The sequence below is a fragment of the Stenella coeruleoalba genome (assembly GCF_951394435.1).
Source record: "Stenella coeruleoalba genome assembly, chromosome: 19".
Classification (NCBI taxonomy): Eukaryota; Metazoa; Chordata; class Mammalia; order Artiodactyla; family Delphinidae; genus Stenella; species Stenella coeruleoalba.
In genome coordinates this window covers 1,695,723-1,710,152 of record NC_137165.1, presented here as the reverse complement: position 1 = coordinate 1,710,152, position 14,430 = coordinate 1,695,723, and the positions used below count along the sequence as shown (strand labels likewise).

Sequence of the window (14,430 nt, the reverse complement as noted above, 5' to 3'; positions counted from 1 at the left end):
CTCTACTATACCATTCTCAAATATTGTGTGGCCCACCCAGTGACGGGGTCCTGGGGTTAGGGCTACCCAAGGAGTGTGGGGTAGAGGGGCAGGGGCCCGCAGGGAGAGGTAAGGACAGATGTCTCTGCTGGAGGCCCAGGTTCCCCTGAACAGAGCTGGCTCTGGTTGTTTTTTTTTTCAATGCAATTTATATAACTTTATAATTTTAACATAATTTCAAACTTATAGAGGTCGCAAAAGCAGAACAAAAAATTCCTACACACCTTTACCCAAATTGGCTACTTATTAACATTTTGCCCCCTTTGCTTCATTACCAATGTAATTTTATAAACACGATAATGCAGAATAAAATGATTTCATAGCAATTATAATTAATCAGTATTTTTTGAACCTCCTGGCTCCTCCCTCAGACTCATTTTCCAGTCACTCAACAACCACATGGAGAACAGGCTGCCAGGCGTACCTTTTATTTGCACAGAAATGACCAAGAGTCAGGAACCCAAGCTCAGCAGCAGTGCAGGGGCACCTGACGGGGGGACATGTGAGGGGCCGGGGCAGGGACATGGGGCAGATTTGAACATCAGACCCCAAGGAAAGAAACGCAGGTTCAGTTGGTCTAGGCTACTGGTGTGGGGCTTCCCTGCCACAGGGGGAGTCGGGGCAGGGCCACAGTGGTAGGTGGCAGGAGGCCCCACTAGTCAGTCTTTGGAAGTCCCTCCTGCCATCTGACCCAAGTTTGCACACTGCAACTCCATCCCAACTCTGGATCAGTCTTCTCAGGTTCCTGGGGGCTTGCGCCATGCCACCTACTGCCTCTTGGTCTCCCCTAAGGTTCTGGCCCAGTAACTCCCCTGGGACCACACAGCAAGCCTCCTGGCACAGGGCAGCTGGGGGCTGGGGGCTGGGTCAGAGCAGTGTGATCTCGCTGGGGGGCAGCGTGAGCCGCTTCTCACGGGCACTGAGCAGGTTCTCCACGTGCACGGCCACCACGCGACACAGCTCCAGGCCCTGTAGGAGAGACGGTGAGAGGCCCAACACTTCCCAGCTCTCACCTGGGGTGAGATGTGGCCGGGAGAGGGGAGAGAGATGGAGGCCAGCCTCCGGCGGGACTAGTGGGCCCCACCCTCATCCCCACCCCCCCAGGGCTCTGGGTGGCCCGCGAGCAGCTAGGGGGAGGAATGCCAGGCTGCAGGTGGGAAGGGGTGAGCCGGGAGGAGAGCAGTGCACCTGCCAGCTCTGCTGCATGTGGCCTGTGTGACCTGAAACCAGTTACTGCACCTCTCTGAGCCTCAGTGGTCTCACCCCTGGGGGCTCGGTTTACCAGGGCCTGGCTCTCGGAGCCATGGGGAGGATGCTATGAGATTTTACTACACGTGAATCCTCTAGACTTGACACCTATTAGCCCCATCAATAAATGGTTTCTAACCACGTGCTGCTGCCGTGGTTACCACCTGGCGCCCACAGCCTAGAATGAGCTGTGACCCAGCCTCAGGGCTCCCACCTGCTGGGGGCGGGGCAGGCAGCGGGGACTGTGGAAAATTGGTCTCTCAGACCACCGCCAGTGCCGGAATCTCCCCAGGCGCTTCCTGGGGGCTGGGAAGCTGCCCAGAGGGAGGGTAAAAATAAGCAGGACAGCACTTACTGGGTGGCAACTGAGGACCAGGCACTGTCCCAAGAGCCCCCCATGTCCCACCCCTCCCAGTCCCTGCAGTGTCCCTATGAGTCAGACATCCTTAGAGCCCATTCCACAGGTGAGGAAACTGAGGCCAGAGCCCTGAAGCCAGTTGCCCCAGACCTCACAGCTGGGGATGGTGGGACTTGAACCCAAGGCCACACCCTGGGGGCCACCTCGGCTAATGAGATCAGAGTGGGCTCCTCCCCACCTGCCATCCTCCCACCCACATGCTGCAGCACTCCAGGCCTCACTGGGAATGCTGCCCCACTTGGCAGGTGTGGAAACTGGGGCTCAATAAGAAGCTGGGCTGCTTCCAGATGCCCTCACACAGCCTGTCAGAGGTAGGCGGGATCACTGCTGCACTCAGACATCACCTGCTCCTGGAAGCCCTCGCTGATTACCTCCTGGATAGCACGGGTACACCCTCCCCGCACTGATCACGGTTCATTAGAGAGGCTTTGATATCTGCCACACCCCTGAGACCTGGGGCTCTGTGGGGGCCAGGGCTGGAGGGTCTGCTCAGTATCTCTGCAGCTAAGTGCAGAACCTGCTGCGTAGAGATGCTCACTGGTTATACATTGAAAGAATGAATGATTAATTAATAAATGTGTCCTCTACACATGCATGACAGAGGCAGAGCAGAGGTGGCAACGCAAAGAGGTCGCGGGTGGGGAGGGTACCGGGAGCAAGCGGAGAAGCCAGAGAGGCCTCCTCCTCCACCCACTCACTTCCTGAGCACCCACTACAGCTGGGCTGTGCTAGGGACACCGTGGGGACAAGCTGGACACAGCCCTGCCCTGCCCCGCCCTCTCGGGGCTGACATTCTAGTGGGGAGACAGACAATCTGGGAACAAATAACTAAGGGATTTCCAAGCCATATGAGGGCTGCTGAGGCGGAGAGAGTGAACTATCGGGGAGGAGGGTCAGGGTAGGCTTCTAGAAGGAGGTGATGTTTGTGCTGAAACCCGAACAAAGGGAGGGAGGGAGCCCCGTGATGCAGGCAAGCGTGTCCCAGGTAGAGGGGACAGTGAGTGCAGTGGGTCTGGGGTGGGGAGGGGGGCAGGTAAGCAGAGGGGAGGGATGAGAGCGGAGGCCACGGAGGTAATCAGAGGAGGGGGCAGGGATGGGAAGGGCTGCTGGGTTGGGGGCCCAAGGGCCTTCAAGGGTGAGAGGTGAGGGCAGAGGCCTGTTGGTCTCCAAGGGCAATGTTGACGGGGTCAGGGCAGGAGAGAGAAATAAGGGGCTGTCTCAGCAGAGCTGGCTTTGGACGCCTCATGGTCAGAGGGGTGCCGGGGTTGGGGAGGGGGGACCGGACTCAGCACCAGTTAGAAATCGTCCAGGGGAGGGCTCTCCAGAAAAGGGGCCCAAGGGGCAACGGACGGGCAGGCCCGAGGAGGTGGGTTTGCTGTGGTGGGAGCTCAGACTGGGGGTTCTGGGAAGCAGGCTGAGCCACAGGTAAGGCCAGGGTGGGGGTGACCTCAGCAGGAGCAGGACTGGGGAGCAGTGGGAAGCACACTGATCCCGGGGCGGGGGGCTCCTCCTTTAGAGGCAGGGCTGGGGCAGTGGGAGCCCCTGTCTCGTGCCCTGGGATAGCAGCCCCACCAAGGCAGGCCGTGCCGTGAGAAGTGGTCCTGGGCCCACATCTTGAGTGGGTGCAGTGGGCCCAGACGTGTGGGCCCAGCCCCGATTCTACCCCTGCTCTGGACCTCAGTCCCCTCTCTCCAGTGGGCTGAGAACTCTGGTCCTGCCCCATCCCCGGGCACTGCGAGACTTGGACTTGACTGACCTAGAGGTCAGCCACAGCTTTTAATGAGCCGCCACAGTTGCTGCAAACAGGAGAAAGGTCCAGGGCAGCTGGGCCTTGGCCTCCCTGTCACATGGGAACCCCACTCTCCACCCCTCAACCTCAACAGTCCATCCTCCGAGCCTCAGCCCAGGTGAACATCCTCCAACTGCCTGGGTCCTGCCCTCCCACCAACCTTCTATGGCTCCCAAGTGCCCTCAGGAGGAAGCCCCAGATTCTTAGCTTTATATTCAAGGACCCTTAAGACCTGCCTTCCCTGGCTGTGTCTCCCCAATTCCCCATCAAACTCCTCACTATTCTAAAAACAACCTGGGCCCACCCTTTCCCATGATCCCACCATCAAGATGCTTCTCTGGTAGACCGCCCTCATGACCCACAGTTCTGTGAGGTGTTGGGTTAGCTCTGTCCCCTGCACTGGGCTGGATGTTCCCTGGGACACGGCTAGGACCTGACCCATCTCGGAGCCAGACCCAGAGAAAAGCCTGGCGAGCGGAATGAGGGAGTGGGGGTCCGGGGGACAAGCTGGGCTGCCAGGCGGGGCCCACCTGCTCCAGCTGCAGCTGCATGGTGCGCTGGGTCGCCACATCCCCCAGTGCGATCTCCACGTACGGGTAGCTGGAGCTGGCCGTGGGCCGCTGGGTCCTCGTCGACTGGATCTCCTTCAGGGAAAACTTCACCATCAGCTCCTGGGGGAAATGGGGGCAGACAGGTTTGGGGGTGCGACAGTCTCACCCAGCCTTACCCCACCGCTGGAGGTCAGATCCGTAGGTGGCGTGACAGCTCAGCTCGGTTCGAGTACTAGTTCCCCAGTGACTTGCTGTGTGACCCGGAGCAAGCTACTTTACCTCTCTGGACCTCAGTTTCTCACCTGTGAAATTATTTCAACAAATACTGCTGCACGCATGTGCGGCGTGCCAGGCACTGCTCTAAATGCTTGCGATCTAGGGATGCAGGAAATGCCTTCACATCGAGGCTGCTTCTTCACACCCGCCGCTCTTGGTCTGGAGCTTTCTTTCCGGCCCCAGGAGCAAAAGCTTCCCACACAGGGACAGCCAGAGTGATGGGAGTCAGCACCCCATCACGAACAACAGGCCACAGCAGACAGACAACCCAGCTCCCCGACCCGCACGATGGGGGGCATCCTCTGAGGGCCGTGCTCCCCGCTGGACCGAGCGCCAGTCCCCACAGCAGGAACCTGCTTGCTAACACGCTCCTCCCCAGGTGCATCCCCCAGGGTACGACCCTCCTCCCGGTCTCACTTCCTCGCTCCAGTGTTTCCACGTAAGCTACGTGCCCTGGAGCCCTCATCTCAGGGCCCACTCCCGGGGGAAGAACTAAGAATAGGGGTAGCAGATCCTTTTTGTCCTGGACTGAATTGTGTCCCTCAAATCCATATGCTGAAGCCCTGACCCAGCACCTCAGAATCTGGAGACAGACCTTTGAAGAGAGAAGGTTAGGGTGGGCTCCCATCCCACGGGACCACTGTCCTTATGAGAAGAGGAAATTGGGACACACAGACCCCAGGGATGTGCACAGAGAAAGGGCCATGTGAGGAAACGGGCAGGACGGCCATCTACAAGCAAGGAGAGAGGCCTCAGAGGAAACCAACCCTGCGGGCACCTTGATCTTAGATGTCCACCGTCCAGAACCACCAGGAAAACAATTTCCGTTGCTGAAGCCCCGCCAGCCCCGCCCCGTCAGCCCCAGCGGACCAACACAGGCTTTGAGCGTTGGCCTGTGTTTCACCTCCTTTCACCTTGACAACAGCCCTGCATCCCAGGTGAGGCAGTGAGGCTCGGACAGGCAAGGAGCCTCGCCCAAGGTCACGCAGGTGTAAGCAGCGGAGCTGGACTTCCCATCCCCTGGGGGAGGGGCGGGGCGGGGCTGAGGCCACTCACGTGGGTCTCGGTGCTGAGGAAGTTAAGGCCATTCTGGTTGACCGCAAGGATGCAGGGGGCGGGCACCGCGCCGTTGCTGCAGCTCTGGACGAAGAAGAAGGAGGAGCCGAACATGGGCGAGGCGCTGAGGAGGCCTGGGGCGGGGGAGGGGCGGGCAGGTGACGCAGGCGCCTCAGTGCCGCCCCCCACCTGCTCGGGCGGCCCCTCCCGCCGGTCCAGCTGCCGGCCTCAGGCCCCCCTCCTTCCCTGCCGGGGCCCCCAGCCTAGGTGGGGCCCCGGCGAGGACTTCCGAAAGCTGGCACCAAAAATGCCTCTGTACAGAGGCAAAGGTGCCCCCACCCCGCCCTCCTCAACCAGGCCCCCACGGTTCCCTCCCCAGCCCGGACTCCTTCTCACCCAGAAACTGGGCGCGAGCCTGGTGGGGGCTGAGCGCCTGCATCTGCTGCCGGTGCTGGCCGAGCAGGCTGGGCCACGCCGAGGCGGCCACAGTGCGGTAGAGCTGGGCCGGGATGTACTCCTGGGCCTCGCGCCTGGCGTGCAGGGAAAGGCTGCTCTGAGTGCCGCCAGGCTTTACGCTAAACCTCCTGGACCCCCACTCACTGCGGAGTGAGGCTGACTCAGTGCCTGGGCACACAGCAGGTGCTCAATAACCGCTGGCCAGTACCACTAGGCTCCCCGTTTGCAGAGGAGGGAACAGAGACTCTGAGAACTTTACCAGCCAGTCCAAGGTCACACAGTGACCGGTCTGGGCCGAGGCTTGAACCCAAGGTGCATTCGTCCTTTGTAGCCCCCGCCCCAGGGAGAAGCCCAGGCCAAAGGGGTGAGAAGCACACGCTGAGGGAAGTATCAGGGCAGCAGAGCAACCACCAGTGGCTGGTCAGAGACGGAGGGCACAGAGCACTGGGCCCACCAGGCCAGGCCTCCCCCTGACACATGCTGGATCCCCTGGGGCAGCCCTGTGTCTCAGGACATCTGAAAAATACCAACAAATACCGGTCCCGGCTGCCATGGGCTGCACACTGGGGAAGGGGGAACGTCAGGGGAACCCCTCAAAAGACCCTCCAGGCAATATCTTTCCTCTCTGCTCTGCTGGGTAAGAGCCTGGCATCTGACCCAGTCTCCCCAGGTCTGGATCCTGGTCCTACCACCTATTAGCTGGGGAAGCCATACCCCTCTCTGGGCCTCGGTTTCCTCATCTGTAAAAGGGGTAAAGAAAGTGTGGTTGGGGACTTCCCTGGTGGCGCAGTGGTTAAGACTACGCCTGCCAATGCAAGGGACACGGGTTCGAGCCCTGCTCCAGGAAGATCCCATGTGCCGCGGAGCAACTAAGCCCGTGCACCACAACTACTGAGCCTGCGTGCTACAACTACTGAAGCCCGTGTGCCTAGAGCCCGTGCTCCGCAACAAGAGAAGCCACCGCAATAAGAAGCCCGCGCACCGCAACGAAGAGCAGCCCCCGCTCGCCGCAACCAGAGAAAGCCCACGCGCAGCAACAAAGACCCAATGCAGCCAAAAATGAAATAAATAAATAATAAATAAATAAATTTAAAAAATTAAAAAGTGCGGTCGGGGAGATTAGCTGAGACAATGTGTGCAGAGTGCCTTGCAAAGAGTAGGAAGGCCACAACTGTATTTCTCCAGCGCTGGGATGATAACTTTCTGTGCTTCCTGCACTTTCCCCTTAAAATGACAGCACAGAAAGAGAGTTGGGTGCTGAGCCCTTACAGTGTGCTGGGCACCGGGACATCCTCTGTCCACACTCCACTGCCTTCCCTACGCTGGTTCACACCAGGGGCTCTCATAGTGTGGCCGAGGGTCTGGGAGGGCAACGCGACTCCCTTAAGAACCTGAGCGGTCATCTGCTCTCCCCTCTCGTTCCCTCACAAGTGCACGGTGGAGTCCGCCAGAGGCTATGTGACACGTGAGATCACAACAGACTGACAAAGAGGCAGAGACAGGCATCCAGCTGCCGTCTGTCACGCCAAATGGTACAGAGATTTGCAGAGTGTCAAACAGTGCCGCTCTTCTCACTGGAGTTTTTGGGAAAATACACTTGTGTTTTCATAACGTATTTATATTAATGTGTAATGTTACCTTCCACTATTTGTATTATAATTATCACATATACGCCTTTATATTAACACGGGGTGTCCTTATTTTTAATTACCTGCTAAGTCAATATTTTAAATCGTTTCTCAGTTTTAATTTTGAATAGTGTAAATATATGAATAGATACAACGCACAGAAACGAAAGCCCTTTGGGGTCTTATTTTTAAGAGAGTAGGGGACTTCCCTGGTGGTGCAGTGGTTAAGAATCCACCTGCCAATGCAGGGGACACGGGTTCAAGCCCTGGTCCAGGAAGATCCCACAGGCCACAGAGCAACTAAGCCCGTGTGCCACAACTACTGAGCTTGTGCGCCTAGAGCCCACGCTCTGCAATAAGAGAAGCCACCGCAATGAGAAGCCCAGGCACCGCAACGAAGAGTAGCCCCTGCTCGCCGCAACTAGAGAAAGCCCGTGTGCAGCAACAAAAGACCCAATAGGGCTTCCCTGGTGGCGCAGTGGTTGAGAATCTGCCTGCTAATGCAACGGACACAGGTTCGAGCCCTGGTCTGGGAAGATCCCACATGCCGCAGAGCAACTAGGCCCGTGAGCCACAACCACTGAGCCTGCGCGTCTGGAGCCTGTGCTCCGCAACAAGAGAGGCCGCAATAGTGAGAGGCCCATGCACTGCGATGAAGAGTGGCCCCCGCTTCCCACAACTAGAGAAAGCCCTCACGCAGAAACTAAGACCCAACACAGACAAAAATAAATAAATAAATAAAATTAATTAAGGAGCCAGATTTAAAAAAAAAACCCAATGCGGCCATAAATTAATTAATTAATTATTTTGTTAAAAAAAAAAAAAAAAGAGTAAAAAGGCCCGAAGATGGAGAGCCTGGGAAGACTGATGTCTCGCCTCTTCGAAAACATCAGTTTAAAGGCTGCCTGATGCCCCACAATTTGTTTTTTAATATTTATTTATTATTTAGGCTGCAGTGGGTCTTAGTTGTGCCACGCGGGATCTTTTATTTTTTTTAATTTTATTTTTTTAATTAATTAATTTATTTTTGGCTGTGTTGGGTCTTCGTTGCTGTGCACGGGCTTTCTCTAGTTGCAGCGAGCGGAGGCTACTCTTGGTTGCGGTGCGCGGGCTTCTCATTGCGGTGGCTTCTCTTGTTGCGGAGCAGGGCCTCTAGGCGCGTGGGCTTCAGTAGTTGTGGCACACGGGCTCAGTAGTTGTGGCTCGCGGGCTCTGGAGTGCAGGCTCAGCAGTTGTGACGCACAGGCTTAGTTGCTCCGCGGCATGTGGGATCTTCCCGGACCAGGGCTTGAACCCGTGACCCCTGCAGTGGCAGGCGGATTCTTAACCACTGCACCACCAGGGAAATCCCTCCACAAGTTTTTTAAGGAATTCCCTGTCGTCAGAGATTGTAGGTGACACCACGGTGAACGTTTCCATGGCCAGATCTTTCTGCGGGGCCATGTGTATTTCCTGGACCACAGGGTGTGTGTCCCGAAAGCTTTTTGTCACTCCGTTTGCTCTGAGCTATTACTACCAGCTGGAAGTGACCTGTCATGCCCGGAGGTGGGGGCCCAGCTGGACGGGCTGGGCTGGGTGGGTGCTCACGTGCTGGGCAGGTAGAAGTGGTCCCTGGCTCGGTGCTGCAGTGCGGCCAGCTTGGACACCTGCTGCAGCTGCTGCTCGCCGGGCTGGCCGGCCGGTATGCTGCTGAACAGGCCCTTCAGGTAGTCGGGCAGCACCTGCGGGGGATGGGGTGAGGCAGGTGAGGGTCCGCGGGCGGCCAGGCACTGGGCAGGCAACTGGGGAGGCGCAGACACAGACACTGAGTGGTTCCAGCCCCACTCACTTCCGGGGGAGGGTGGCCTGTCACTTCCCTGGGCTTCTGGGAGGAGTGACACATGACGGTGAGCTGGGAGGGCTGTGGCTGGGAAGCCACAGGACCCCGGGAAGCACTGGCACCCGCCTGCAGCATGCAGAACCTGGGGTCCCATTTCCACAAGTCCTCCGGCTGCCGCTGGCTGACCCTCAGGCACAAGAGCCCAGTGGCCGGATTTGGACTCGGAACGGTCGCAGCTGCGGCACCAGCTCCAGAGAAGCATGCGCTCTCTGTCCAAGCACATCCGCAAGTGTCGGCACAAGAGGAAGAACCAGGCTTTGTTAACCCCACGACCCTGACTTAGACGACCAAGTCTCAAAGGGGAGGAGCAGCACCACGAAATGACAAGGCCAGGCAAAGCCTTTCAGCGAGGGACAGGCCAAGTGCACAGCGCGCGAGGAGAGCCAGAGGAAGGAGGACAGAGAGGCCTCCTGAAGCAGTGCCATTGGGGCGGCCTCGCCGGAGACTCAGAAAAGCAGAGCCCGCAGGGAGCAGACGCCTCGGGGCCCGAATCATGAAGGCCTCAAACACCAAGGCCCGGGGGAGCCCGGAAAGTTCCAGAGCCTCAGAGCGGCCCGCGCTGACCTGGTTGTAGTGCATGGTCACGTAGAGCTCATTCTCGAACTTGAGCGGCTGATCCCAGAGCACGCGCCGGAACCACAGCGTGTAGCCACCATCCACCTGCTCCATCTCCGAGGCCACGTCCAGGATGTAGGCGCGGCGGCTGAGCGGGCACACGTGCTGGCCTGTGGGGAGCCGGGGGCAGCTGGCTGGGGTACGAGTGGCAAGCCCCCTCCCCGCTCTGGGACACAGCATCCTCAGTAAAGGAGAGCACGTTTATGGGACAGGGTGCCTGTGTTTGTGCAAGTTGTAACCGCAAGCTACAGCCCGCCTAGGTCTAGGGAAGTGCCCTGCGTGGTGCTCCGAGAAAGCCTAGCCCCTTTCCAGAGGAGGGCTGGGGACAAGGAGGGGCACACGAGGCCTCAGGTCAGGAGGGCCAGTGGATGCCTTTCTGCGGAGCTCCTTCAGGGGAGAACCCCCTGCCGGTCTCCTGGGGCGGGTGGGGAGGACGGTGGGGTCTGGCACTGAGCGGGTATCAGCCTGTACGAGAGGCTTAAGTTTTCATTTCCTGAACTGACATTTCTGTTTCCATCCCACACCTTCGGTAAAATTTTACCAAAGGTGGGGCGGGGTGGCACGATGATAAAGTCCAGACTCTCGAGGCCAGACAGTCTGGGTTCAAATCCCAACTGTGTGACCTTGGATAAGTCCTTTAATCTCTGCAGCAGGCTGAATAACAGCCTGACCCCAAAGATGTCCCCGTTCTATTCCCCGCCACCTGTGCATATGTACCTTCATGGCAAAGGGGACTTTGAAATGTGATTAAGGATCTTGAGATGGGGAGATTATCGTGGGTACCCAAGTGGACCCAGTGGGTACTCAAGGGTCCTTAAAGAAGGAGAGATTGGAAGATGCTATGCTGCTGGCTTTGAAGATGAAGGAAGGGGCCGTGAGGCAAGGAATGTGGGCGCCTCTAGAAGCAGAAAAGGCCGGGAAAGAGACTCTTTCCCAGAGTCTCCAGAAGGAGTTAGCCCTGAGGACACTCTGGTTTCAGGACTTCTGATCTTCAAACCATATGATAATAAACCTGTGTTGTTTTAACCCAATGAGTATGTGCTGATTTGTTATGGCGGCAACAGGAGACTAATACAGTCTCCCTGGGCCTCAGTTTTCCCATCTGTAAATGGGAACAATAACCGTCTCATTTCATATGGTTGTGGTGGGGATTAAAGCAGTTTATAGGATGACATGCTCTCAGCAGTGCCTGGGACATAGCCTCTGCTCCATAAATTCAGTTTTTGGGATCATTTTGTTACTGCCTTCCCCTCCCCCTGTGTCTTGGCTGGACTCCGGGCAAGCAGGGCTGAGGATACATGGTTCGGAGCCGAGGCAGCAGCGGGAGAGCTGGTTGGAGGTGGATGGAACTGACAGGCTGGTGGCAGGAAGCAAGGCCACAGCCTACAGCAGGTGGGCTGCAGGGGGAAGGGGTTCAGCTGAACTGAGAAGGGCCAGGTGAGACCAAGGGTGGGGGCCCTTACGGCCACTATTAAGGCGTTAAGAGACAGGTGAAAGTACTTGCACTTGTGGGTCCAGGAGTCGCATCCTATCAAGTCTCATCTTCCCTGAGGGCAGGGCCCACTGAGTGGCCCGAGGGGCAGAGGGAGGCATCAGGGGAGCCCTGTCTTCCAGGAACTCGCGATCTGACGGGCCAGGCAAGGTCACACAGAACGGAGCAGAGAGGGGCAGACGTGCGGCTGTGGGGGCTCGGGGCAGAGAGGTCCCTCTACCTGGGCCTAGGAGCTTCCTGGAGGAAGTGGCATCTGACCTGGGCCTTACAGTGGGGGTGGTGGGCGTGGGCCCAGCATGCCGCACCCTCTGGCCTCTGGCCACTCACCTCGGTTGGTGACAACAAAGATGACGTACTCATCAAAGGCCTCGGGGCGGGTCAGAGCCATCTCAGCACAGATCTCCTCCACCACGTCCAGGGCCACCTGCGGCGAGGGAAGCGTGAGGCTGCACTGGCCTGGCGACCTCTGCCCCCAAGGCCACCCAGACCCCCTGCGCAGAGGCGAGGATCCCCGAGGTCCCTGGGAGCCGGCCGCATGCAGGAAAGGGCACAGCTTTTGGAGTCTGAGAGACTCAGGTTCCGAGTTGGCCTGTCTCTTATTTGCAGTTTGATCCTGAGCTGGAGGTCCCACCTCCCCCAGGCTCAGGCTGCGCCTCTGAGAGAGAAATCCTGCCGAGTGGGGGAGGCTGGGGGGCTCAGCACCCTCGGGGGCCCACCCTGGAGGCTGGGGTCCCTGCCCGACGGAGACATCCCGTCACTTACGGTGCACGTCTTGATCTTGAGATGGCGCTCGAGGCCTCCGGGGAGAAGAAAGAGCTGCCTCTTGGAACTGCGGCCGGCCTGGGGTGAGGAGATTGGGGAGTGGGAAAGGCCGGGCCAGGGCTCTGGGCCAGCTGCTGTCCCCTCCGTGGGGGTCCCCGACAGGGACCGGGCAGGGCCGGCGAGTGCGCGTGACGGGGTCTCTGGGCCGGGCCGTCTCACTCATCCCAACGCCCCAGTGCTCACCAACATGGCCCGAAGCTCCATGCTGCTGGGGAGCTCCAGACGGCCACCGAAGCGCAGCGTTCTCTGCAGGTTCTGCTCACAGGCCTTGGCGATCCCTGCAGAAACGGGAGTCAGGGCCTGGCCCAGGGTGGGCAGGGGAGAAAGGGGCTCCTCTGGCCCCAGCCCTGAGTCCAAGGTGGGGGCGGGTAGAAGGGTGGGGCCGTGTGTCTGCTCTCCCTTCAGCGGCTGAGGAGACAGTTGAGAGGGCAGTGATTTACCCAAGGTCAAGAGCCAGAGTGTAAGAGCTGGATCTGAACCCCATCCCACGCAGCGGAGGCCCGCACGCCTTGCTTATCCATGAGCCCCGCAGACAGCTGGTGACTCGGGGCTTGTCCCCCGCAGGCCGTGTGTGGCTAAGATGACGCAGCTGTGTGCAGCATCCCAGTGCAGGAGCCCCCACCATCTGTTTCCCCATCTCTCTGGGCTAAGCAGTGCCCTCGCCCTGCTCTGGGGAGGGGTCAAGAGGGCTGGGCACACTCTGCCACCTTCCCTGGAGCTGAGTCTCTTCACCTCTGAGTCCAGGGAAGTCTGCTGCCTGAGTCAAAGAGGAGTCTTCAGAAACAAAGAGAGTGAGGTCCCCGTCTCCTTCACGGCCGCCGTGGTAACCACAGGGGCCCCGGCCTCTCTCTTAGGGGGACCCAGGGGTTGCTCTGGAAGCTAGGCTGAGGCTGAGGCTGAGGAGTGGCCCCTTTCCTCCAAAATCCAAGGGGAAAAGGCCAAGACCCTGCCACCAGCCTTGGCGCCCCTGCCTGAACCCTCTCAAGACCCCTGTTGATTCCCAAAGACCAGAGAAACAGGGCCCTGCCGCCTCCTCCGCCTCCACTCCCACATGCCACACATCCTCCTCTCCGGGCCTTCACCCCTGCTACTCAGCCTACCTAGAGATCCCTCCCATGTGCTCACGACCCAGAGCAACACTTCCTCTGGGAAGCCTTCCCTGATACGCCATCCTCCCCCCCCCCCCCCCCCCCCCCCCGTTAGATCAGACAACCCATCGCATCTGCCCCTGCGGGACCTCCACAAACGTTTGGGGATGGACTGATGTTAGTAAACATTGCCCGGGCACCTGTGAAGGGCCAGGCCCTTCGGCCAGCTGCCCGGCCGGTCCTCACACAGACAAGCCCTTGGCCCTGACTCCCCACCCGCTGGCCCCTCACCCTGGAAGGGCAGGCCTGGGGTCCGGCCCACGTCTTGGAGGAAGCGAACGAGGTGTGGCTGGAGGACTTCGGAGCAGCTGCGGTAGGCAGCCACGATGTACAGCAGCCTCCAGCCTCGCTGGCAACTGTCCCTGCAAGGACACACATGGGGCTACGCTGCAGGCGGCCGCTGCACTACGGTGCCACGCCAGGAGTCTCTCCCACTCTCAGGCGGCTCATCTTCTGAGGAGGCTCCTCCTCCCTGCCCAGTGAGAGCAGGGCCGGCGGGCCCAGAGCCGTGCAGAAGCTGTGTTCTATTGAGAATCCAGGTGGGAGGTAGGGAAGGCAGAGGACGAGCCCCCCCCCCCGCCCCCCGGCCAAAAGACAAGCCTTCCCCGGGGGCATCTCTCTGGGTGACGGGAGGGCCGGGGGACCATGTGCAGAGCTGGTGGCAGGTAAGGCTGGGAGGGAGGGGCAGGAGGACGTGCTGAGTGGCTCTGAAATTCCTGGGGGATGCGAGCAAGTGGACGGGAGGGTGGCACACGCTTTGGGTCCCCACTGTGTGCTGGTCGTGTGCGGGACATGGAAGCATACCTTTGTGCTGCCCTGGTGTGAGGGTTTCATTGTGGGGACCTCCGGCGTCTAGGGACAGCACTTGGGCTTCCTTTGGGAAACCACCCACCCCTCCCCGGTCCCTGTGGTTTGGAGATGGGTATCAGAGCCAGGACTGCCCAACTAGAACACCGCAGCCCCCGCCCCCCGCCACGGCGACTGGTTTAGGGATGGGTGTGGGAGCCAGGTCT

General features: G+C 59.2%; 1 protein-coding gene across 1 annotated transcript in view; it reads right to left on the bottom strand.

Moving 5' to 3' along the window:
* The window catches only part of MYO15A (myosin XVA), a 50,824-nt gene continuing 36,394 nt past the window's right edge, over nucleotides 1–14,430 (bottom strand). Inside the window, exons 56-65 of the mRNA XM_079904487.1 lie at nucleotides 13,649–13,779; nucleotides 12,453–12,547; nucleotides 12,210–12,287; nucleotides 11,775–11,871; nucleotides 9,905–10,065; nucleotides 9,049–9,182; nucleotides 5,774–5,907; nucleotides 5,378–5,511; nucleotides 4,025–4,165; nucleotides 1–1,008 (exon numbers count right to left, since the gene is read on the bottom strand). Coding sequence (XP_079760613.1) covers nucleotides 907–1,008; nucleotides 4,025–4,165; nucleotides 5,378–5,511; nucleotides 5,774–5,907; nucleotides 9,049–9,182; nucleotides 9,905–10,065; nucleotides 11,775–11,871; nucleotides 12,210–12,287; nucleotides 12,453–12,547; nucleotides 13,649–13,779 — 1,207 coding nt within the window. The 3' untranslated portion in view covers nucleotides 1–906. The remainder of the gene's footprint in view (nucleotides 1,009–4,024; nucleotides 4,166–5,377; nucleotides 5,512–5,773; nucleotides 5,908–9,048; nucleotides 9,183–9,904; nucleotides 10,066–11,774; nucleotides 11,872–12,209; nucleotides 12,288–12,452; nucleotides 12,548–13,648; nucleotides 13,780–14,430) is intronic.